Here is a 21705-nt window from a genome sequence, read left to right on the forward strand (position 1 = left end):
AAAAAAAAAAGAAGAAGAAGTTTTATTTATTTATTTTTTTGAGACAGAGGCTCACTCTGTCATGCCAGGTAGAGTGCCCTGGCATCATAGCTCACAGGAACCTCAAACTCCTGGGCTCAAGCAATCCTCTTGCCTCAGCCTCTCTAGTTGCTGGGACTACAGGTGCCTGCCACAACGCCTGGCTAATTTATCTATTTTTAGTAGAGATAGGGTCTTACTTCTGCTCAGGCTGGTCTTGAACTTCTGAGCTCAAGGGATCTACCTGCCTCAGCCTCTCAGACTGCTAGGATGACAGGCATGAGCCACCGCACCTGACCAATGTGGAGATTTTAAACTTGATTTTGAAATCATTTCCAGACTTACAGAAAGGATTTCCATAGATCCTTGTCCCAGATTCCTCAGCTGTCAACTGTTAACTTTTTATATTTGCTCCGTTCCTCTTTCTGACTATGCACATGTATACACACACACACACACACACATCCTCTCATACCATTTGAGAGCAGGCTGTAGATGTGACTAATTCCCCCTTTTCTCTAATTACTTCAGTGTATATTTTCTAGAAAGCAAACAACTATCTCAGTAAAATAATCACAATCAGGACATCAACAGTGTTACAGACACAACTGTCTGCAAACACAAGCACAAATCATCTGCAAACCTTATCTGACATGCAATACCAATTGCCCTAATATGGGCTTTTACAGCAAAGGAGAAAAGTGTTTCATGCTGGTACAAGGGATCCAATGCAGGACTGAGAGCCTCACACTGGCAAACCTCTTCAGTCTCTCCCAATCTGGAATAGCCCCTCTGTCTTCCTTTGTCTTTTATGTTCTTGGCATTTTTGAGGAATGGTCTGAATGTGGGTTTGTCTCCTTATTCAACATTTTTGGCAGCATTTTAGTCAAATTGAACTCCTGTCACAAAATACCATACATTGGGCTGCTTAAACAATAGACATTTATTGTCTGACAGTTCTGGAGGCTGGAAGTCCAAGATTGAAGTGTCAGCAGGTGTGTCTTCTCCTGAGGCCTCTCTCCTTGGCTTGCAGAAGGCTGTCTTCTTGCTGAATCCTCAGAATAGTCTTTCCTCTCTGATCCTACAGCCTTGGTATTTCTTTGTGTGCCCAAACTTCCTCTTCTTATAAGGAAACCAGTCAGATTGGATTAGGAGCCACCCTAATGGCCTTATTTTAACTTGATCTCCTTTTTAAAGGCCCTATCTTCAAATAGGGTCACATTCTGAGGGACTGGGGGCTATGGCTTCAACATATGAATTTGGGGGGGCATGATTAAGCCCATTTCAGATAGGAATATTCCAGAAGTGATGATGTGTTATTCCCAGTATCAGGAGGCAGGTCCTCCTGGTTTGCCCTATTACTGCTGATGTGACTTTGACCGCTTGGTTAAGGTGGTATCTTCATGTTTCTCCACTGTGAAGTTTTGTTTCTTTGTGTTTTTTTGTGAGATACTTTGAAACTATATAATTATCTGGCTCCTCATCAAACCTTCACACACTAGTGTGGTGGTTGCCAGGCAGGTGGTGCTTCCTGAACTTCATCGTTTCTTCTGCATTTACGCATGTTCTATGGTGAGCATGAGCTGGCAACATCGGGAGGCCTAGATTTTGTCTAGGGTTCATTGCTCATGGGCAGAAGGCCCTGGGTAGTCACATCCCTGCCCCGCCCCCACCCAATATCTAGAAAATAGGGATAAGAGTGGTAATGGCAGGGATGAAATTAGATAAGACACTGGCATTTCCTGAGTGTGTCTCCCAAGACCCTGCTAATGGGCAGGGAAAGGGAAGGGGAGCTTCCTCAGGGCCAAGGGCAAAAGGATGCCCTTGAGAAAATGGCACCAAACTGTCCTGGAGAGACAACCCTGAGCCCTCGGTTAAGACTCCACATTCTTGCAAAGACTCATAGACACTGGAGCTCACCTTCTGGGAGGGATCCCAGATTCTCTGCTCACTCACTGGGGACCCTGGGAAAGTCACTTCGTCATTCTGTGATAGGCTTTCCTCATCTGCACAGTGGGGCTCGCAGCAGCACCTCACGGGGTTGCTGTGAGGGGGAGGGGAGACAATCTGCTTTGAGCTGGCACAATAGGGCCTGCATGAGAGGATCATTGAGCACAGCAGCCATTAAAACCACTGTTATTACTACTGATGAAGGCATAGGCTCAGATTGAGGGGACTTCACTTAGAATCTTGGCTTTCCCTACTTGGTCTCTCTCAACTTCAGTTTGTTCATTCCCTCCCCACTCCTTTTAAATCTCTTTTTAAACAATTTTAAAAATATACTTCAGTTTTTTAATCTGTAAGATGAGGACTAAGGATGAGATCTAACTGGGGTGCGTGAGATTTTCCTACTCTGTCTCTCCAGCTAATATAATCCAGGGACACAGGGAGGGCACCAGAGGAGGATGTGGCCCCTCTAGGCTGGAGGGACAAGACTGTGGGAACATAAGCATGTTGGGAACCAGGAGGGAGCAGGCGTCCTCCTCAGTGGCCTTCAGAGTGGTCCCTGTGGACTGTGCCTGCTGTAGAGATGCTTCCAGAAAGCCTGTGGGAGCACATTTAACAGCAGAAAGCAGCCCTGCTTCTTCTGCACTAAAAACAAAGAAACTCAGAGCCCAGTCAGCTGGGAAGAGCTGGACTCTGCTGATGGACTACCTCCACCACTCCCCAGCTGAGCTGCCTTGGCAGGGTTGCTTAACCTCTCTGAGCCTCAGTTTTCTCTTCTGAGAGTGGGGATAGTAAGATTATTACCTCAGAGGGTGGCAAGTAAATCAACTAATACATGTGACATGCTCAGCCTGGTGCTGGTCCATAATAAGCACCCCATAAATGTTAGCTATTGCTGATTGCAGTACGTCGAATAGTGGCCCTCGACAAAAGGGGTGCACGTCCTAACCCCCAAACCTGGGAATAGGTTCTTATTTGGATAATAGGGCTTTACAGACATGATTAAGGATATCAAGATGAGGTCATCCTGGATTACATGGGTAGGCCTTAAATCCAGTTACAAGGGTCCTAGGAGAGTCACATAGGATGAAGAAGGGAAAGGCCATGTGAAGAGGCAGAGTTGGAGTGTGCAGCCCTGAGCCGAGCCAAGGAACACCTAGAGCCACCAGAAGCTGGAAGAGGCAAAACAGGAGCCTTTCTAGAGCTTTAGGAGGGAGTGCTGACATTGTGATGACATTGTGATTTCAGACCCAGCTTCCAGATCGCCAGAGGGCAAATACCTGTCATCAAAAGCTGCCAGGTGTGTGATAAGTTGTTTTGGCAACCCTAGGAACCTAATACATGGTTGCTGTTTTTGTGAGGATCAACTGGCCTATGTGAGGCTGCACCCAGTTCAGGGTCTGTCTCTACCTGTTCTGCCTTCTTGTCTTCCTTCTGACTATAAAGGTATCTGCCCCTATGGTTGTACCACTGCAGTGAAAACAGCCAGAAAGAATTGTACCAGACCATGGGTAACACAGGATCCAGATGGGTCATCATGGAGAACTGGCCTTTGGGGATCTACATGTAGAAGCCGGTGTTAGAACTTCATTCTGTTCAGCAAATATTTGTTGGGGCCCCTCCCCAATGTCAGGCCCCCTGCTTGGCTTGAGATGAAGAGATAGCGAGGAAGAATCTCTGACCTCAAGTTGCCCATCAGGAGGGTGGAAGCAGTTGTGTGAACAAAAGTTACTAGGGAGGAAAAGGGGGGCTGCAGGTGAGGTGAAGTGGAGATGTGGGAAGGAGGGTTGAGAGATGGGTCTATCTGAGAGGCTCAGCAAAGGCTGCCCAGAGGAGGTGATCTCTAGCCAGGGTTTTGAAGGATGAATAGGAGTTCACCAACAGGCCAAGAGAAGGAAAGGTATTCCAGACCAGGGAACAAACTATATTTCTGTGCAAGGGCACAGAAATAGCCTGGCTTGTATAGAGTAGGAGGAGATAGTGATAAGTGCTACTTGACAATGGCTGCAACTAGTGAGTAGCGGAAATGCAGGTAGAGAAATGCAGAAATGCCCAGATTAGGCCAGGTCACTGAGGGGCTTACAGGCCAGGTGAAGAGTCCTGGAGGGGATGGTGGCACCAGGATGCCTGGGCCTCCCACAAGGTGTCGTGTGGGCCTCTGCCACGCTGCTACTCTGCTGGGTGTGGGCAACTCGAGGGCCTCTGAGTAAGGGGCTGCAGGATTCCAGGGCAGGCCTCACATGCTTCCTGCCATGAGTCTCACTTCCTGTTTGACTGACTTCTTTAAAGTGGCCAGAAAAGAACATAAAGAACCTGCTTACTAAGGCAGGCCAAGGGGCAGAGCCCATACATTGCACCATCTTCTGTTTCCATTTGTTAAACACACTGGTGCCATAAGTGCCCTCCTGAGCGCCCAGATACATGGATGGTCTCAGAAAGGCAGGCTGCAGGGAACAGGGGAGGGCATTCCAGGCAGCAGCAGCAGCATGTGCAAAGGCACAGAGGTAAGAGGAAAAGGGCATGGGGTAGCTGTGGATGGGGGACTGGCATCTGTGTGCTGGACTGGGAAGGGCCTTGAGTGCTGACGTGGGCATCTGGACAGCTCCACAGGCAGCAGAGACACAGCAGAGGTCTGTGTGCCCAGCAGCAACAGCTCACACTTGTCTCCTCTGTGGCAGGAGATGGGCCCAACTTCCACTCTATTGCTGTGATATGAAGTTCCAAGCGGTGGAGAAGGCTGTGCTTTAGGGACTGGACCCTGAGTGAAGCTGCATCTTTCTCCTGGTCCATGGGGACACAGTATGTGGGACAGGGCAGGGAATGGCTCAAGCTAAGATCTGCACCAGTCTTGCCCCTCAGCTCTCAGAGAGGCCAGGCTGATGTGGCTTTGTCACCCTTCAGGTCAGCAAGCCCAAGGCCAAGGCCAGTTTGTCTCCCCTTAATCCATGACCCTTCTAGGGAAGACCAGCCCCTGGTGTCCTGCCAACATCTCTGCAGACAACAAAGAAATAATAATAAGGGCAACTGGGACCTGTGACCTCACTGTGCCGGGGTCTGAGCTGAGTACTGGGCTTATTATGTTCCTTGGTCCTCACAGTGGAGACAAGAAAACAGGCTGAGGGCTGGGTGCAGTGGCTCAAGCCTAAAATGCCAGCACTTTGCCAGGCTGAGGTGGGCGGATTGCCTGAGCATGAGTTTGAGACCAGCCTGAGCTAGAGTGAGACCCCATCTCTAAAAATAGCCGGGTGTTGTGGCGGGTACCTGTAGTTCCAGCTACTCTGGAGGCTGAGGCAAGAGAATCACTTAAGCCCAAGAGGTAGAGGTTGCTGTGAGATATGCCAAGGGACTCTATAAGGTGTGACAAAGTGAGACTCTGTCTAAAAAGAAAAAAAAGAAAACAGGCTGAGGAAGGCATTCCCGCAGCCCCTTAGCTAAGCACACTACCCTCTCCCAGTTTCCTGTTGCAAAGACACCTGGACCTCCTAAGCATCCCCCCAAAAGACACTTGGACCCCCTAAACACCCCCTATTCCCAAACTTCCATTCCCACTCCTAGTGTGCTCCCTGGTCCAACAGCACTGGCATCCTTCAGGAAACTCGGTACAAATGAACATTCCAAGTTCTACCCTCATCTGCTCCATTACTCTCAGGGTGGGGCCCAGGGATCTGGGTTTTAACATGTCCTGCAGGTGATTCCCATGCAGACTCAAGTTGAAAATCGCTGGTCTAATATCATTTTAGGCTCTTGTCAAAGGCCCAGTCTCTGGCTTTGAGCTCAGCTCTGTGAGGACCCACCTGACAGTCTTGGTAGCCTCCCGCTCCCCTCCCTGCACAGGCCTGACATCTTGGAGGCCTCCACACAGGCTCTGATTGGCTTCTCTCCTTCTTAGACTCAGGCCAGGCAGGGGTCACCTGGTGAATTGGAGGCTCCTATCCTTTGCTCCCATCCAGTGAGCCCCCACCCAGGGCCCCCACTGCTCCATCCACTCACGAGACTCTTCTTCTCAGAGTGCCTAGCGTGGGTTCTCAGCTCCTGAAATGTATGGAGAAAAGGCATAACCGGCATCCTGCTCACAGACTTCCTGCCCCTGGCACCTTCTGCGGTGGAGGCTGTGGGACTGGGAGCTCTCTGAGTACGTGCAGAAAGGCCGTTTCCACCATGGGAATGCAGCCAGGGGCCCAGGGACAAATGTTACTGCCTCTTTCTTCAGAAAAATGCCTGAGGGCCCCGCTTATCTGGAGCACTTTTTTGGTTTGTTTAGTAATAAGTCGTCCTCAGAGAGGGCTAGGGGAGGAGCCATGACAGGATTGGAAACACGGGCTGAGAAGGGCCAGAGAAGTAAAGGATTTGGCTGGAAAAGCAGCACCTTAGGAGGGCTGCTGTGGCAGGTTGTGTAGGATGTTCACTGCACAAGAGTGTCAGTGGTGGGGGCAAAGGAGAGATGGGATCCAGGGGCTGGGCTGTATCCTCTCTTAAGCCTGATGCCCAACTTCTGTGATATGTTTACAATTGGGGAGGGGCTATTCTTTTTCTTAGTCTAGAGAGTAGGGGCTGGGATGTGCAAAAGGAGTACCTTTTAAAATTCATGTTTTATTGCTGTGAAGTTACTTGCCCAAGGCCACATAGCTAGGGAGTGGCAGAGCAAATCCACAGGTCTCTGGGCTTAACCGCTGCACCACCCTGCCTGCATGGTCTTGTCCCTGGGACTGTGGTTTGGAAAAGGGGGTCAGGTGGGGAAGAGAGTGCTTTCCCCAAGGGGGAATGGAAACTTCTGCTCATTCTCCAGTGAGAGCTGCAGACATTTATCTTTGAAAGTTGGAGCTCTCCCATGTAAAGGAAAGGAGAAATAGTATCTTCATCACAGAGTCATAACATTTTATTTATTTTCTACTCACTAGGAGAGAGGTTATTAAGTGTCAGGCTTTGGGGGAAGCCAATGTCTACATGGAAGGTTCCTGCAGAGTCGATCCCACGGGAGGTGTCCTTACCCCATTTGGGATACTGAGTTCTTAGCATATTTTAATGAGTGTTGACTGGGTGCGGAGATGCTGAGCTTGAGGGAATATTCTCTGATTGGAGGGACCTTTGTTGATAAAGGAGAGTAAGGACCTAGGGAAGGCAGGTGTAGAGATCCAATCCTCTCTTATCCTAGGGCTTTGAGTCTAATTTAAGGAAAAGCTGTACATTAAAAAAAAGCTGTATAGCCCTCCCCGGCAGCCTACCCCATTTATCCCCCAGAGGGAGAGAAGCTGATTTTTATAAGCACTTACTGTGTACTTTGTATAACCTACCTCATTCGACCCTTGCCACACCTGTGAGCAGATGATAAGACTAGGGCTCAGCAATGGAAGAGACTGGCCCCCAGCCCGTGTTCTCCCCACTGCCCCACCCTGCTTTCCTGCTGGGGAGCCCCCAGGGTCCCTCATGGACAGGTCTCCTCACTGCCCAGGTTCCTCAGAAGAACTAGACAGATTTATTCTCCAAGGATTATGGTGTCAGAAAAGGGAAGCCTAAGGATAGTGGACAGATGGACAAGGTGTCCTCTTCCTCATGCACTTCCCCTATCCACTGGTCACTCTCAAGAGCATAGCCCTCCCGGCCCACGTGGGTTCACACTTCCTTGCACACACCGATTTCCCCATGTGCGCTGGCACTGCCCCCGGGGCTTCTGCAGTCTCTTTCTGTATGGGGGAGGAGCTGGGGCTGCCAGTATTGATGGAGATTTATGATACTTGAACAACAGTGTGGCAACTCCTGCTCTAGCTGTCCCCGCCTCCGTGCACCCCACCCCTAAACACACACACACATGCTCCGGGGTTGATAGCTATTTCCTCTCTCAGCTTGACTCCCTCTCCTGCTCCGGGCTTCTTGTCTAGCAGATGACAGCAGTTGACCTCCTCCAGGGCTGGAATCCTGTGCTCCCTCAGTGCCCAGGTAAGGAGGCTTGGGGCCTTGGTGTCCTTAGTGTCCTCTCTGGACTCACAGGAGAAGGCACTGTTTTACTAGACCAGAGGGCCGTTACAGCTAGGATGGCAGAGGTTGAGGCTACCAAGGACTGGAGGGCACTTGATGCTCAGAGAGGGAGGCGCTAATTGTCTTTAGGCATTGACCAGACACCAGGCACAATCTCCAGGCACAACTGCAAACCTCTTGACCACTTCATTCCATGTCCAAAAGCAGTCTGGGTGGGACGATTATATCAGCAGGCTTGGGGTAACCAACCCAAGTCCACCCAACCAGGAAGCCAAGAAGCTGGGATTCAAACCCAGGTCTAAGACCCTCAAAGCTTGCACTCTCTGTCCCCCAATGCCCTGCCAAAGCTGGATCCTAGCAGCTGGGCTCCCTGGGAGCTGTCACCATGCAGACAAAGGGACCGATCTGGATGATTTTCAAGGGTGGAGCAGGACTGTGCTCTCTGAGCCTTCCTGTGGGATGTGGATAGCAGCTGCTGGACTGATGGGAATGTTTTAGAGCAACAAGGGGTGGCACTCGACTGTGTGCTGCGAGTGGAGCCTCAGCCCTACTGCTGCAAGCTGAGGAATACTGGGCAAGTTGTTATGCTTCTCTAAACCTCAGTTTCCTCTTTTGAAGAATGGGGGTCTCATAGCTTTATTGCAAAAGTAATTGCCCTGCAAACTCTAAAGCTTAGGAAGTATGACCATTCTTAGCGGGCACAGGCTCCCCTCCCACCTCTCTGCAGATCCCGAGCCCCGAGGAGCTCCTCTGCCCAGGAGATTCTAGTTTGATATCCCAGGACCACTTCCCCACCCCCAGAAAGGCCATGGTCCCTGGAAGGGAATGGATTTTCTTGTCCTGGCCCACAGTTTCCCCTGGAAGGATGCCATCACTCCCCTCCTCCTTTCGTCTTCCTCCTCCCTTGCCTGGTGGTTAGGGCAGGGCAGAGGAAAGGGCTCAGGCTGCATGCTGGATGGTTGCTCGTCCACATGTCTGTGTTACCTGTGTGCTGGGGGCCAGCTCTCTAAACACTCCAGGCTCAGTTTCCTCATCTATAAAATGGGATGGAGAGGAGAACTAGTGCCTTTCTCCCAGAGAAAGACAGTACCTAAGTGAAGGACCTCCCCCAGCACCTACCACGTCGTGGGGGTCCGGGACAACCTGAGTCCCTACCCCTAATATCTGCCCCCAACTCCTGTGGGGAGCCTCCTGTCCCAATTTCCTCAGCCCTCATATATCTCAACCAGACTCATGTCAGATGTTCTCTAGGGTTTCTGTCGAGGCTGTGAGCAGGCACATCTGGGGGGGCTGCATGTCTGCCAGAGCCTGGCTTCTCCAGCACCTACCTGAGTTGTTTCTCAACAAGCATTTGTTGAACAAGATGAGCTAGTGAAGAAGTGAATGACCAGGGGTGGGTTTCTTGGGGCAGATAGTGCTGTGTGACAGCCCCTGGGAGGGGAGAGTTCCTCCTGCCCAGCTCTTATCTTATTTCCTCTTCAACTATCAGAGGATGACCTGGCTCCACTGTTCGTGGTCAACACATTTCACCAGCCACCGTCGGAGTGAAGGGTTATAGGGAGGATCTGCAGAGGGGCAAGGTGGAGGGTGAGAAGGGTGGGAAGGGGCAGCATCGACTCCCCTCTGATCCCCACCTCCACAGGCCAGCAGAACCCTCCTGCCTTATTGGCCACAATCATGCCCAAGTGCTTAGGGGATTGGGAAAAGGAGTCCTGTGTGGCCTGACCTTGTTCCTATTTTCCATGTGATCTTAGACCACTTGCTTCACCGTCATCACCGTGATCGTGATGACAGTGAAGCAAGCGCTGGCTGTGTGCCCTGCTCTGAATGCTTTCACTTATTAACTAACTCCTTTAGTTCTCCCAGTAACTTTCTGAGTTAGGTACTTTTATGACCCACACCCATGTTACAAAGGAGGAAAAGGCTCAGGAAGGTTAAATGACTTGCCTAAGGTTGCACAGCAAGCATATGGGGGAGCTGGGATGTTGTACCCCCTACTTTGCCACCTTCGTTCAACCTCACTGATCCCCAGCAGCCTGCTCTATCACACTCATGGGTCATACCGGATTCTCCTGGCCAGGTTCCTGCTCCAGGCTTCTCTCTGGGTTCCCTCGTGGCTTCCATACTACCAACCTTAAAGCCTCCTTCCCTTCACCACAGAGCCCGGCAATGTCAGCCAACGTCACGCTGAAGCCACTCTGCCCCATCCTGGAGCAGATGAGCCGCCTGCAGAGCCACAGCAATTCCAGCATCCGCTATATAGACCATGCAGCGGTGCTGGTGCACGGGCTGGCTTCACTGCTGGGCGTGGTGGAGAACGGCCTCATCCTCTTCGTGGTGGGCTTCCGCATGCCCCAGACTGTGGTTACCACCTGGGTGTTGCACTTGGCGCTGTCTGACCTATTGGCCACTGCCTCCCTGCCTTTCTTCACCTACTTCCTGGCCGTGGGCCACTCGTGGGAGCTGGGCACCACCTTCTGCAAACTTCACTCCTCCATCTTCTTCCTCAACATGTTTGCCAGCGGCTTCCTGCTCAGCGCCATCAGCCTGGACCGCTGTCTGCAGGTAGTGCGGCCAGTGTGGGCACAGAATCACCGCACGGTGGCGGCGGCGCACAGAGTCTGCGGGGCGCTCTGGGCACTGGCTGTGCTTAACACTGTACCCTATTTCGTGTTCCGGGACACCATTCCTCGGGTGGACGGGCGCATCATGTGCTACTACAACGTTCTGCTCCTGTACACCGGGCCCGACCGCGACGCCACGTGCAACTACCGCCAGGCGGCCCTGGCCGTTAGCAAGTTCCTGCTGGCCTTCCTGGTGCCACTGGTGATCATCGCCTCAAGCCATGTGGCCGTGAGCTTGCAGTTGCGCCACCGCGGCCGCCGGCGGCCAGGCCGTTTTGTGCGCTTGGTGGCGGCCGTGGTGGCGGCCTTCGCGCTCTGCTGGGGACCCTACCACGTGTTCAGCCTGCTGGAGGCGCGGGCGCACCACGACAAGGCGCTGCGGCCGCTGGTGTGGCGCGGGCTGCCTTTCGTCACCAGCCTGGCCTTCATCAACAGCGTGGTTAACCCGCTGCTCTACGTGCTCACCTGCCCAGACGTGCTAAGCAAGCTGCGGCGCTCGCTGCGCGCTGTGCTCGAGAGCGTGCTGGTGGACGACAGCGAGCTGGGCCTCGGGGGCAGCAGCCGCCGACGCCGCGCCTCCTCCTCCTCGTCGCTGGGCAGCCGCCACCAGACGCTGCTGCGCCCCGCGCGCCTTCTGAGCTGGCTACCGGGTGGCCGCGCTGCTTCCCAGAGGGGCCGGGCCCCATCCCAGGACGAGAGTGGCCCCCTGAGTCGGGCGCTGAGCAACACCTCGGGATAGAAGGTGCTGGCCAGGATCCAGGGCCTGGGCAGGGCAGTGGTAGAGCAGGAAAGCACTGTGAGGGCACCGCCGTTAAATTGTAGATACCCTGACTCCACCCTGAGATTACAGGCCTCGGGGCAGGACCTAGGCATGTGGATTTCAAAGCACCCGCGGTGATTCAATGACTCTTTTTCAGAAATAAAGTGAATTAAGGTAGTGCTTCCCAAACTGTGCTGGGCCCATGGGTCACCTGGGGACCTCTTTAAAGGGCAGTCTGATTCAGGACACGAGTGGGGTGCTGAGAGGCTGCACTTCTGATGAGCTCTCTGGCCACCGAGCCAGTGCTGCTGCTTGGCAGACCACACTTGGGAGTGATACGAAGGAAAAATCTCACATTAGGGTAGGGGAGGCCGGAGGACAAATCTCCCTGAAGCTCAATTTTGCAGAAGATGAGGGTTGGGGAGAGATTTTTACATTAGACCAGTGATGTATTTTTGGAATGGAAGTGAAAGAGGAAAGGTTGGAGAAGTATTGTTCTAGTCTCTCCTTTAGCCACTTTTATTTCATTTTTTGAGACAGTCTCACCATGTAGCCTCTGTAGAGTGCTGTAGCGTCACAGCTCACTGCAACCTCATCTAGGGCTTAAGCAACTCTCTTGCCTCAGCCTCCTAAGTAGCTGGGACCACTGGCGCCCACCACAACACAACGCCTGGCCATTTTTTGTTGCAGTTGTCATTGTTGGTTAGCTGACCTGGGCGGGTTCAAACCCGCCAGCCTTGGTGCATGTGGCTGTTGCCGTAACCACTGGGCTAAGGGCGCTGAGTCTCTCCTTTAGCCATTTAGTTGGTGTTTCTGGAACTAGATGCTTATCCAATGTCCTTAAGAAGCAGCCTCTACTAGCCAGCCTTTACAGATGAGCAAACTCAGGCTCAGGGAGGTTAAGTAACTTGCCTAAAGCTTCAGGGCCCGTTGCATCAGGGTCTGTATTAAGTGTCACATGTTCAATTACTGTCTAGTAGGTGAAAGAACATTCTTTGACCCACCCAAGGGACTTCAGATAGTAGCTGCCTTGGACCCTTGGGACCCAGCACTGCCCAAAGTGTTTGTAAGATGGAAAAAGCAGGTGTCATAGTCAAGTGTTGGGGGAACCTGGGTCCAATAAGCATCACTGCTAAAGGTCTTCTGTCTTTAGAATATGAATGTCCATGAAAGCTGGCCTGGGGGGGGGGGGTCTGTGAGACCCTCTGAAAACCGATAATCCCAGGATCTTTGCAGCACCAACCTCCTGACTGCTACCACTTCTCATTTGCAGATGAGGGGTGACTTGTATCTCTGTTCTTTTTTTTTTTTTTTTTGAGACAGAGCCTCAAGCTATCCCCCTGGGTAGAGGGCCGTGGCATTTTAGCTCACAGCAACCTCCAACTCCTGGGCTCAAGCGAGTCTCCTGCCTCCGCCTCCCAAGTAGCTGGGACCACAGGCGCCCGCCACAACGCCCGGCTATTTTTTGGTTGCAGCCGTCATTGTTGTTTGGTGGGTCCGGGCTGGGGATTCGAACCCACCACCTTAGGTGTACGTGGCTGGCGCCTTAGCCGATTGAGCTATAGGCGCCGAGCCGTATCTCTGTTCTAACACTTCCATGGCACCATGTCTATTTCCTCTATCCACCATGGACTTGGGAGGCAGAGACTGCTGTTGTTTAGTTCCATATCTCAGGGATTGCCACATTTGCTTGGTGGCTAAAATGTTAGTGAAGAGCTAAGATGAGACACTCTCTTGGGATCTTGACCCAGGGCCTCTGATGCTCCTGAAGACTGGGCTGGCCAGCTCACCATTTATTTCCAGTGTAAGGTAGGGTCCAAGCTGCAGCAGGTATTCAGCAAACTGAACAGTGAGATGCACAGCTGGGTGAATTCACCCCATCTTGACACCTCTCCATGCTTTCTGCTCTACTCACACACTTTCCCCAGGTGCCACACAGTGTATTTTACTTGTTTATTATGTTCTGTCAGAATGAAAGCCCTCCAGGGCAGGGACATTTGTCTGTATTCCCTGGTGCCTATTATTGTGCCTGTACACAACAGGGATTCAATAAATATTTTCGTTGGAGACCGGATGGGTATGAATTAGATCTTTCGGGCTTCTACAGAATCTAGTTTGGGAAAGGGGGTGCTAGAGAGAAACCCTACTCCTGTCAATCTCCCAATTTAATCCTTCAGTGTTGAACATGGGGAAGAGCTGGATTTAGTTTGCTAGGTGACAGGGACAGTGGGGCTCAGAGGTGCCCCTTTAGAAAGTGTGTGGGGAGCTGGAATCCTGACTGCTGGCCTCTATCGCCAGCTCAATGACAAACCAGAGAATTTGCTGTTCTTTATCTGAAGGCACTCAGAGGAAGGGGAGAGAGGGAGGGGGGCTGAGCCTCTCCCCTCCTCCACCTCTGCCAGGTCTCAAGGTTTCCTTTGGGTCTCTGTCCCAGACACTTATCTACAAGCCTCCAAAGACCTAGGAGCTCCAGCTGGGGTGGTGTCCCTGTTTTAGAGTCACAGAGTTAGAGAGCCAGGTCTGCCAGAGGTGTCTGACCAGTGGGCTCAGAGTGTCATGTCCCACATGGTTGTTGGCCATGGAAGGCCTCTGGGCTGTCCTGAGCTCAGATCTTGGCTGCTGGCTGCTGGGGCGGCTGCTTCTGCAGTAAGGCCAGGGTGTCCCGCTTCTCAATGGAGCGTAGCTGCTTCTTCTTTGCCCGCTTGAGCTTGGCAGGGTTTCGGATCTGGGAGTGGTGCAGGGGGAGGGCATTAGTGTGGTTGGAGCCTCCATCCTTGTTCCCTGGGGAGAAGATCACCACCCCAGAGGGCTGCCCCACAGGGGCCTGGGATCACAGAGTGAGAGCAAGGCATATGGGCAGGGGAGTGAGGGGAAGATGAGATACTCACCACTTGGACAATCTCAGCCTTCCGCTCATTCTCTAGGCGGCGTTTCAGGTTCTCAGCTCGGCACTGTTTTTTCTCCTGAACATGCAGGGGAAGGGATTTGAGTCTGGGAGCTGAGGCAGAGCTGATCTCTCAGGCCCAGAAGAGTGAGAGCTGGCAGAATTCCCAGGAGGAAGGGGGAAAGGGCCTCTTGTTCAGACTCCAGGCTGTGCCTTGTGGGATGTGGTGGAAGACTGGGGAACTTGGGGGCAGGCCAGTGAGAGCAATCCTGTGTTCACATGCCCAGTGCGCAGAGTATCACTGTGGTGGGAAGTTCCTTGCAGTACATTAGAAGGTGGGGGTACAGGCAGCTAAGGACAGAGGGTTAGACAGGAGCCTGTGTGGGCCCCACCTGGAAATTCATGCACATGTAGGCAGTGGTCCCTGCACACCACCCTCCTTATCAGTTGCTGAGGAGGTGTGAAGGGGTGTGCTGGCCCCTCCTTCATTCCTCTGTCTCAGAGTCTCCCTCTTTCCCCAGAAGTTCTGATGCTCCAGAATCCAAGGGCAAGGGTGAGGCCTTAGAAGGGGCTGAGCTGCAGGGAAGAGACTCTGGGACTATCTGGCCTGGGTTCAAACCTTGACTTTGTTCCCTCCTAAACAGTTTACTTTGGCTAAGTCTCTGAGTCTCAACATCCCCATTTTTATTTATTTTCTAAATTTTTTCGTCAAGCAGGCCTGGTCAGGTTTGAACCCACCACCCCCAGTGTACAGGGCCCGTGCTCTAACCACTGAGTATGGGTGCCCAGCCTCAACTTCCATTTTTAAAGTGCCAGGTATCAACACCTCCTAACACTGTTTTGAGGAGTCAGTGACTGATACACATGCAGGGCTTAGAACAGTATCTGGCTCTTTGGGAACACTTGGAATCTAGGGGAGTCTATTGCAGGAATGGGAGTTGGTGGCCTTACTGACTGTCCCTGGCAGGACATGGTGAAAATGTTGGCTGCAGGACTGCTGCTTGGTTAAAGGTTTTGGCAGCCTGGGATAGCTGTGGGGGCCTCACCTTTGGGGAGAAAGAAGAAGTAAGACTTAGGCTCCTGTGTTAGGGGAGGGTCTAGGCAGGGGCACCTCCCTGGTGGATGGTGAGAAGTGAGAAGACAGTTCTGTTTTGCCCAAGAGGGACCCAGAGCCACACAGGAAGTGAGATAAGGCCTCAGCATACGGTGGCAGCCACACTCTCCCTAGGACCTCAGCTACTGGTGATTTAAAACAGGGGATGGATGCCAGAATGACCAGCCTATCCCTTTTCTCAGTAGCCAAGCTGGGAACACAGGCCAGGGATGAGTTGTTTGACTCCGATGCAGTGCTCCTGGGGCCCTGGGGTCATCAGTTAAGTAATATACTATTAATTATTGACCAATGCCATCATTTTATTTTTCGAGACAGAATCTTACTCTGTTGCCTGGACTAGAGTTGTGTGGCCCCAGCCTAGCTCACAGCAACCTCAAACTCCTGGGCTCAAGTGATCCTCCTGCTTCAGCCTCTTGAGTAGCTGGGACTACACCATGATGTTCAGCTAATTTTTATATTTTTAGTAGAGATGGGGTCTCACTCTTGCTCAGGCTGGTGTGGAACTCCTGAGCTCAAGGGATCCTTTTGACTTGGCCTCCTGGGATTGACCTATGCCTGCTGGGATTACAGGCATAAACCACCCACCTCGGCCTCCCAGAATGCTAGGATTACAGGTGCAAGCCACCCAACCCCAGTGCCATCATCATCTTGCTTCCTCTGCGTGTTGCCTGCTGAGCACCCTGTTCCCTCCCACTGAAGAGAGTCCTTGTTTAAGTGGTAAAACTATGACCCTTTACAAGGGCTCCCTGAGAATGGAGAAATTGGGTGTGAACCTCTAATGAGGAATTTCTGGCTCTGGGATGGGCCATGGGAGAGAAGTGGAGAAAAGCTGTGGGGCTGCTGCTAGGAGAGTGACAGCCAGTGACAATACTGGGGATGAGGTTTTCCGGTCTGCAAGCCCTGCCCACCTGGGCAGAGACCATGACCACATCTTACTGAATACCCACCTGGGTCTTCTTTTCATTCCCAAGCCTCTTAGAGAGGCCCATGCTAAACTGGATGGTTCTCTGGACTTCCCTGAGTTGTGTTCTCACGGCACCCAGTTCTGGCCAGGCTCCCTTCCTTCCTGGGTCCCTCAGGCTCCAGATGTTTCTTGACCAAGTCATTCCCCCACCTCCAGCACTTGTGTGAGCTCCCCCTACCAAGAGGCCTCAGCCTGCCTGCCCCCTTACCTGCCGGCGCCTTTGCTTTTCCTCCTCCAAGTGCCGGGCAAAGTCCTTGGCCAGCTTCCTCTCCTGCCGTTCCTTCATCTTCCGCTGCCAGGATGTGTGCAGGGGCTTGTCCTGAACCATCTGGGAAAACCTGGGTAGGAGAAAAGGGTCTGCAGTCACCTTTCAGCTCTTGGCTCAGGACCTTCTTCCTGAGAGCAGTCACATCCCTGCCCTGCTTGCCTGGCAGGAACCTCCAGGTGGATCCCTGAGGGTCCTGCCTGGTGGATCTCAGAGCAGTAAGGGACCCTGGTCATGCTGCTACCACTTCTGAAGCCCTGGCTATGTACCTCTGAGGGGGGTGCTCTTGTTTTCTCCATTTTACAAAAACCAAGGCACAGATAAGCTGAAAAACTGCTCAAGGTCACCTTGTTCCTGAGTAGCAATTAGGACTTAAACCTCTGTTAATGGCAGAGTCCAGGCCACACAGCATCTGCTGTAAAATTCTGCTACCCCTGCCAAGCACAGCTGCCTGGGTGTGAATGCCTCTGGAGATGGGTGCCCTTGCCCTATGGAGGTGGCCTGTTCCATTTCATGGTGGCCTGACTGGTTGGAGCTCTGTGTAATGATGCAGCATCTGTCACCCTGAGTGGGGCGGTGACTATGGAATGGGGATTCAGGGCCATCCAGGAAGTCTGGAGTTTCTTAAGAGTGACAATGATTGTACAGTCACAGAAGAAATGAGATGGTCTCTGTAAGAATGCACAATGCAAAGATTTGTGTGTGTGTGTGAGAGAGATTTATGATGTCTTTAAAATATTCTAGGATAAAAAAAGAGAAAAAATGTTCAGGACCAAAGATGAAGCTGTGATGGGCACATGGGGGTTCATGAAGCTCTGCTCTCTTTTCTGCATCCTTGAAAATTTTCTTAATAAAAAGAAAAGCAAAATGAAAACAAGTCTCCTGGTAGCCTCGACATACACACTTAGGTCTTTCTCCTTTAATGATCCAAGGCCTGTTTGGGTCCCATGCTCCAGCTAGCCTCTGACCCCATTGACTCCCACCCCTTTCCCCAAGGCCCTCTTGCTGAAGCCCTGACCTCTCATGCCTGAAGAATGGGCCTGTTGCATGGACTTCCTCCCTGCTCTTGAGGCTGGGCCTCCCAACCTGGGGTATGAGAACCCTGAATGGACAAGGTGGTGGGAGCTTGGGGGTACACAAAGCCACAGGACACGACACCACAGTATTGTAGAGTAGGGCCGTCATACAGAGCGTGATGGTGAAGGTGGTGTACACTGGCACTGTCCAGTAAGGTAGTCACTGGTTACAGGTGGCTGTTGAATGCTCGGAAGGTGGTTGGTGTTTAAAGAAAATTGAATCTTAAGTTTCATAGAATTTTAATTACATTCACACAGCCGCAGGCTGGTGGCCTTAGCCGAAGCAGTGCAGCTCCAGGGCAGACGTTCTACCTGGGGATTGAAGACAGGCCTGGGCTCCCAGTCCCAAACTCCCCACATACTACCCTGGTGACCTTGGGCAAGGGAGCCTCCAAATCTCAGCCCCCTAGCATGTGGAGATGAGAATCATTCCCATCTCAAAGGGTGCGAAGGACTCACTGACACATACAACAGGTGCTCAATAAATGTGAATCATCAGCCCAGTGAGCAGAGAGATGGTACATCTGAGGGCACCATGGAGAAGGTGGCATTTGGCATGAGCCAAGGAGAAGGGCTGCAGCCAGGTCACCCTGCCTTGTACACCTTCCTGGTGTAGTGGCCTCTCTTTTGCAGCATGGGCTGCTTCAACCTGTCTCTGGACTCACTCAGCACCTACTGTAGCTGTTTCCTCAAAGTTCCCAAATGTCCACTGAGTGGCCTTGCCTGATCCACAAGACTTGCCAGCAGCTTCTGAGGATGTGTCAGTTCCCCCACACCGGCTTCCTTACTGGTGCCATCTTAACCCCCGCCCACTTGTGTCCAGTCTCAGCAGACCAAACTCATCGTCTTGGAAGCTGCACTACATCGTTCCTTTGCTCAATACCTTCCGCAGCCCCTGAGCTGGCTCAGGAAAGCCAGAGTCCATTCACAGGCCATAAGGCCCCTGCTCTCTGACCTCACTTCCTGCTGCTCTTTTCCCCTTGATTCCACCAACAAGACTCCTGGACTTCTCTCCAACAGGAGCATGCTCCTGCCTCGGGGCCACTCAACTTTCTGTCCCTCTTGCTTGATACTCTTTCCCCAGAGGTCTGTCTTGGTTCCCTCTGTCACTCCATTCAGGGATCTGCTCAAAGCCCCTTTAACTGCCAGACCATCATTGACCACTGTACGTGTAGCAATGTCCTGACCTCCCTGCTGTTCCCTGGTCCCTATCCAAGTTTATTTTCCCTTAAAGCCCTTATTACTGACATAGTATACATTCACTTGCTTTTTATCTGTTTCCCACAACTAGAATGTTTACTCCAGGAGAGCATGGACTTTGTTTCATTTGCAGCCATGCTCACCCCAGGATCAGAGCATTATTAACTGGCTGAACAAATGACTACCTTCTGACCTCATGCTTCTACTTTTTAAATGCAGTGCCCACTATGTGCTGGTCTTTGGAGGACCTATAGAGCTTCTGGTTTAGAGAAGGACAGGCAGCCAACAAGAATCACCCAAGTAAGTGAGCATTTGTGCAAATGGAGATGTTATAGAAGTACAAGGTACAACGATAACATGTAGCTTGGGGACTTAACTCAGTTGGATTGAACAAAGAGGAGCTTTTTAGAGGGGGTGGCATTTAAGCTGAGCTCTGAAGGATGGAAGGAATGGACTAGGGGAAGAGCCTTTTGAACAGAAGGAATAACGTGTGCAAAGGCTCTGAGATAGGAAGGAATATCACACACTATAGAAATGTGGAGGGGAGGTTAGTGTGGAAGACTGTAGTGAGGGAAGGGGAGGGCAGGGTGGGACACAGGGCCTCTTTAAAGAGTCTGGAGTACATGCTCCAAGCAGCAGGAAGTCAGGAAGGGCTTTCAGTTGGGGCAGGGAGCTGGGAGACCAAATACCCTTCTGCCTCATTTCTTGCTCTAGCTGCTGAGCCTCAGTTTCTTGTGCTGACCTCACCCTTCTTCCCACCGGTGCATGGGCCCAGCCCCCTCTTGCTCAGCAGGATAACCCCCTCCCCACCAGCCTCCAGTTTGACCCACTCAGTTTGCTCTTTCCACCTGAACCAATGTCCTCATCTGGTTCCACACTATCAGTGGCTGTACCATTCTCCTGTGACAGGGTGGAGTAGCAGCACCACCACCATGCATTCCCCCAACTTTTACAGTCAATCTAGCTATAAAGTCTCTCTCTGATTGGTGACTTGTAGCTAGCAAATTACTCTAAAAGCCTCAGTTTCTGCTATGTTTAATTGAGTGGGTGATAATGCCCACTGCCTAGGGTTTTCAGGGCACACACACAAAAAAATGACTTCTGCACAGAGCTTAACACAAAGCTCAGCACAGAGTCCACCCTCAGAAAATGCTAGCTTCTTCCTAGAAATACCCTCCTTCTCCCATGGTCCCTCACAGCCATGCGTTCCTGCCTTTGCCTTGTGGTTCCCATTAGCTCAAATGTGAACTGAACCCCAACTCTCCTTCCTTGCAGCCTAAATACTTTCTTCTTCAGATGAGCCCCTTCATTTCTCCATTCAACAAGCATTTACTGTGCCCTTAGCACAGAAAGAAAAGGAAGACATTGTGTCTGCCCTTAAGAAGGTTGTAACCCAATTCAAGGCAAATCTACAGTGAGCAGGGGTTTCCTGCATAAGCTTTGGAATCAGGAATGTGCTCAGGTTCTGAATATACCACATTTAGCCAAAGTTTCCTCATGCATAAAATAGTATGGGAATAATTACAACAGCTGCTTCATAAGACTGATGTGTAGATTAAATGTGAAGATACATGCATGCTCTTTTTTCTATCTTTGAGGCTCTTCCCCCAGTCAATCTTTACTAAAATGCTTAGCACAGTGTTGTATATAATCAGCTCTCAGTAATACTTTTCTATCATAAAGGCAAATAATGAGTGAAGACCTCACTGCTTTAATCAGGTAATAGCTGGTTTATTTGCTTCTGCATCCCTCGCTAGAGAGGGCAGAAAATGGGTAACTATAATAAATGTCAGTTGAAAGACTACACAAGGGAGGTACTACCGCATAGGTCCACAGGTCCCTGAGGAGGAAAGGTATCATAGATACCATCTTTGAGGACCCAGTCTTACCCTCCCCGGAATCTCAGGGCATTTTACTACATTCTGATCATAATTACCTGTTTGCGGACCCCTCCCTCTCTAATGTGAGCTTTCTCCGACCCTGGAATTGTCTACAGGCTGCAGCAGGGCAAAGGTGGGCCCCTAATACCATAAAGAACCCCAACCCCTGCCCCTGCTGTGTCCTACTTCACCTTTTCTTGGACCGGTCCTTCCATACCCGCCCCGATTTGGGCTTCCCCTTCGGGATTACAGGAAGTTCCTTCTTCTCCTTCTTCAATTTCTTGCACGCCGGGTCCTGGCCTGAAAAGCTTTTTCGCTTCTTGTCTTCGAGGACTCCTATCACCGTCTTCCTGGCCAGAGGGTGCTTGCTGGGCTCGTCCGGACCCCGGGGGGAGCCTGGTACCTCCGGTGTCAGCTCCTGCAGTGGCTGTGAGGGCTCCGGACCCGGCGGTTGCTGACCGGGAGAAGGCTCTGGTGATCTTGGGCCCGGCTGCAGCTGATTTAGGGGAGCCTCTGGGGTACACTCCTCTTTACTCCAGGGCAACTCCGAGGCCAGTTCTCTCAAGTCCTCAGAGAACTTCGGTGACTTTTCACTTGGATTTGGCCGACGTCGGGGGGACGCAGGACTCGACTCTGGCCATCTTTGAGGAGACACCAGACTTAGATCTTGCTGACGGTGGGGGGACCTTGGGCCCGGCTCTGGCTCCCTCTCGGGGGACCCCAAGTCTGTACCCTGCTGCAGACTACCGGATCTCGGCCTTGTCTCCGGCAGACTTTGGAGGGACTCCGGGCCAGCTTGCAGCACACTTTGAGATGACCCGGGTTCCCGTGTTTCTTCTGGGTTTGACTCAAACTCCACAAGGGCCCGTTTCACCCGCGAAACTGGGGTGAGGCTCTCGCGGGATTCGGGCTCTAGGCCTTCCAGCCGTCGGCTGCGCCTCAGCGGTGTATCCATGGCACAGCCAGAAAGTTTCCAAACCCGAGCCCACGTGCAGCCTCC

The 21705-nt window shown here is 51.9% G+C and overlaps 2 protein-coding genes across 2 annotated transcripts; one reads left to right on the top strand and one right to left on the bottom strand.

Moving 5' to 3' along the window:
* The first annotated feature begins 10092 nt into the window (after nt 1-10092).
* Nucleotides 10093-11301, top strand: PTGDR2 (prostaglandin D2 receptor 2). Its single transcript, XM_012813272.1, has one exon. The coding sequence runs from the start codon at nt 10108-10110 to the stop codon at nt 11299-11301; it is 1194 nt and encodes a 397-aa protein (XP_012668726.1). The 5' UTR covers nt 10093-10107.
* Nucleotides 11302-13251: 1950 nt separating this feature from the next.
* CCDC86 (coiled-coil domain containing 86) lies at nt 13252-21705 on the bottom strand. The gene is made up of 4 exons (XM_003802682.3): nt 20897-21705; nt 16493-16622; nt 14211-14285; nt 13252-14047 (listed from the first exon to the last, which is right to left on the bottom strand). Exons 1-4 carry the CDS (start codon nt 21658-21660, stop codon nt 13928-13930), a joined length of 1089 nt encoding a protein of 362 aa, XP_003802730.1. The 5' UTR covers nt 21661-21705; the 3' UTR covers nt 13252-13927.

The sequence above is a fragment of the Otolemur garnettii genome, unplaced genomic scaffold, assembly GCF_000181295.1.
Source record: "Otolemur garnettii isolate 467f Iridium unplaced genomic scaffold, OtoGar3 scaffold00254, whole genome shotgun sequence".
NCBI classification, from domain to species: Eukaryota; Metazoa; Chordata; class Mammalia; order Primates; family Galagidae; genus Otolemur; species Otolemur garnettii.